This window comes from Emiliania huxleyi (assembly GCF_000372725.1).
Source record: "Emiliania huxleyi CCMP1516 unplaced genomic scaffold EMIHUscaffold_2480, whole genome shotgun sequence".
NCBI classification, from domain to species: domain Eukaryota; phylum Haptophyta; order Isochrysidales; family Noelaerhabdaceae; genus Emiliania; species Emiliania huxleyi.
Window position 1 is genome coordinate 1 of NW_005200187.1, and position 2,537 is coordinate 2,537.

Genomic DNA, 2,537 nt, shown 5'->3' on the forward strand with positions numbered 1-2,537 from the left:
AGATTGATCAGCGTCCTCTTCGTCGTCCTCGGTCTGCATCGCGTCGCCAGCCGTGAACCTGAACACGGCGTCGGCCGGCGCCGAGGCGCCGGCGGCCGTCATCAGGTGCATGACTATGCGGTCGCGGTATGCCGCATCGATCTCTCCGTGCTCGGCCAGCTCGTTCGCGAGCCAGTCCGAGGCGACGGTCGTCGCCACGGTCCCCTGGGGAACTGTGGCGTACACCTTGCTGGGGCCGCGTCGATACCCGTCGTCCCTCTCCGGGGGCAGCGAGTATTCGACCCCCATTTTGGACCCGGCCTGGCTGCGCGCCTGCGCAGCTGCAGACCGCAGCCCGGCCATCACGTACTGGATGTTCTCGCGCAGCTGCGCCCGCGGGGCCTCCGCGCGCTCGGCCTCGCTCGCGGCGCGCTCGCCAGCCTCCGTCGCCCGGCGCGCCTTCTGCCGGTCCTTCTTGGCCTTGCGTGCCGCGGCTCGAGCCGCGAGCTGCTCCTTGGTGGGCTCCTTCTTCTTCGGCGCGGTGCGCTCGATGTACGAGCGCTCCGCCGCCTGCACCGACTCGCGGTCGCCCGCGGCCTTCTCGTGCTTCAGGTCGACCTCGATGGTCGCGTAGCCAGGCCTTATCACCCTGACACAAGACGCACCGAACAGCCTTGCGACACTCACCGCGTCCTCCAGTTGCGCGCGATCGGAGCTATTCCAGCGTCCGCTGCGCATCCCCGGCGGCACGACGGTGGCCGGCGCTTGCGCGCCAGCCCCGTCCGCCGCCGGGTCCGCGGCCGCGGTCCCTGTCATAGCTACGCGCGCCATGGAGAACGGCGGGAATGGATGTAGCCCGCACAAGGGCCTGCGCGCGGGGTGTCTTGACGAGTCGTTTGAGTAGGAATTAGTGTCTTGTAGCGTGCTTTGTGCACGCGGGTTAACCATTGCGGCATCAACACCTCATAACACCTCATAGCACTCATAACACCTCCCACTGGTTGTTATGACAGCCAGCATAACAACCTCATAACAGCTGTTATGACTCGGCCAGGCTCCCGTCGCAACGGACGTGCCAACGACGGCTGCGCCGGCGAGGAGGACCTTCAACCAGGGGGTCCCCTTGGGATCGATCATCGCGTACTTACCTGCCGGAAGGCGAGCCCACGCGTGCTCAGCTCTCTCCGCCTATCTGATCTAGGGGACAGGCTGCACGTGCTCAGTCAGCTTGATGTGCGCAGCAGGGGGGGAGCGGGGACACGCTCGAGCGGGAGGAAGGGTGAGCGGGCTGGGCCCACCGTGAAGGGAAGGGGCTGGTCACTGATCTAACGGCGGCTGCGCTGTTGGACCCGCGAGATAGGCTAGTGCTACACTGATCCATCACAAGGGCCGCGCACCGAGTTAGAGACGAGGCCGACGCCGGGGGGCAAAGTCGTCCGTCCTTTGCGTCCGGCCGTCGGCTTTCATTGATTAAATAAATAAATAACGCGGACACCTCTACTAGGAGATGGGTAAAAAGGAACAGGTCCCCGCCCTGCGGTCGTTGTGCAGGGTTCTTTGTGGGTGTGGTCGGCGACTAGCCGGGGTCGTCCTCCCGATGGGGGACTAGCACTAGCCGTCTTCCACATGGTCCCTCGGGTCCCTGCTGCTCCTAATCTCGTCGTACATCCTCCTGCTGATCTCAGCAACATCCTGCTCCCTCCCTCGTCTCGCCCTGCGCGTCTGCTCCGCCTCCCCGTCGTCTGCCCTGCGTCGTCTGGTGACGGGTCCTCCGTAGTCGGTCGAGGTCGCCGCCCTCCTCGTGCCTCTTCCCAACGTTTCCTCGGCGGCCGATGCCGTCTGCTCCGACTCCGCCGTCCCCGGGTCTGCCCTGCCCTCGTCTGCGCTAGCTTCTGTTTCGTCATCACCGATGTCCGTCCTCTTCTTTCTCCTCTTCTTGTATGCTTTGTACATCGCGTCGTTGATTGGCATTGATTTCCTTCCGGTTTCGTAAGTTCTTTATCGAAAAAGTCATTATTTTTGAAGAGTTAAAAGTCGAATCAGAGCGGTGTCGACATTGTCCTCCATTTTCGAATATACGGCTGCGCGACCTCTCGAGGTCGAGCCGCTCGCGAGACGGCGAGAGCCTCGTCGTATACACAACACACACGTGCGACTCTCTGGTCTCTGCGAGCGAGCAGCGAGACGGACGGGACACAATACACAGAGAGCAGGGGCCTAGGTGCCGGTCGTCCTCACCTGTGCATTGTGTTTCGGACCAACAAGTTGTGCATGCAAACAGTAGCGTGACGCGCGTCACTGTGCAGGCCGAGCGCCGGGCCAGCACAGCACGCGCCGGCCGCCGCCGCAGAGCGGAGCCAGACCTAGACAGCTAGACCATACGGAGACGTCCCTGTCCACCCCCAAGCGGCACGGTCCAGCAGGAGAGCGCAAGAGACGAGTCCGGCGCTCGGCGAGAGGGGCGGCTGCCCCCCCGGTATGCGCCCGTCTCCTCAGCATGTGGCGACGCTGCGGATGAGCAGCTTGGGTGCCACGGGCCCTTGCGAGGTACGCCTGCG

At 64.1% G+C, this 2,537-nt stretch overlaps 1 protein-coding gene across 1 annotated transcript; it reads right to left on the bottom strand.

Annotated features, from left to right (window-relative positions):
* Positions 1-7: 7 nt before the first annotated feature.
* Positions 8-810, bottom strand: EMIHUDRAFT_254542 (hypothetical protein; the record flags this gene model as incomplete). The annotated part of the gene is made up of 2 exons (XM_005778275.1): positions 8-17; positions 59-810. The coding sequence occupies 2 exons, from the start codon at positions 808-810 to the stop codon at positions 8-10; spliced, it is 762 nt and encodes a 253-aa protein (XP_005778332.1).
* Positions 811-2,537: the final 1,727 nt, after the last annotated feature.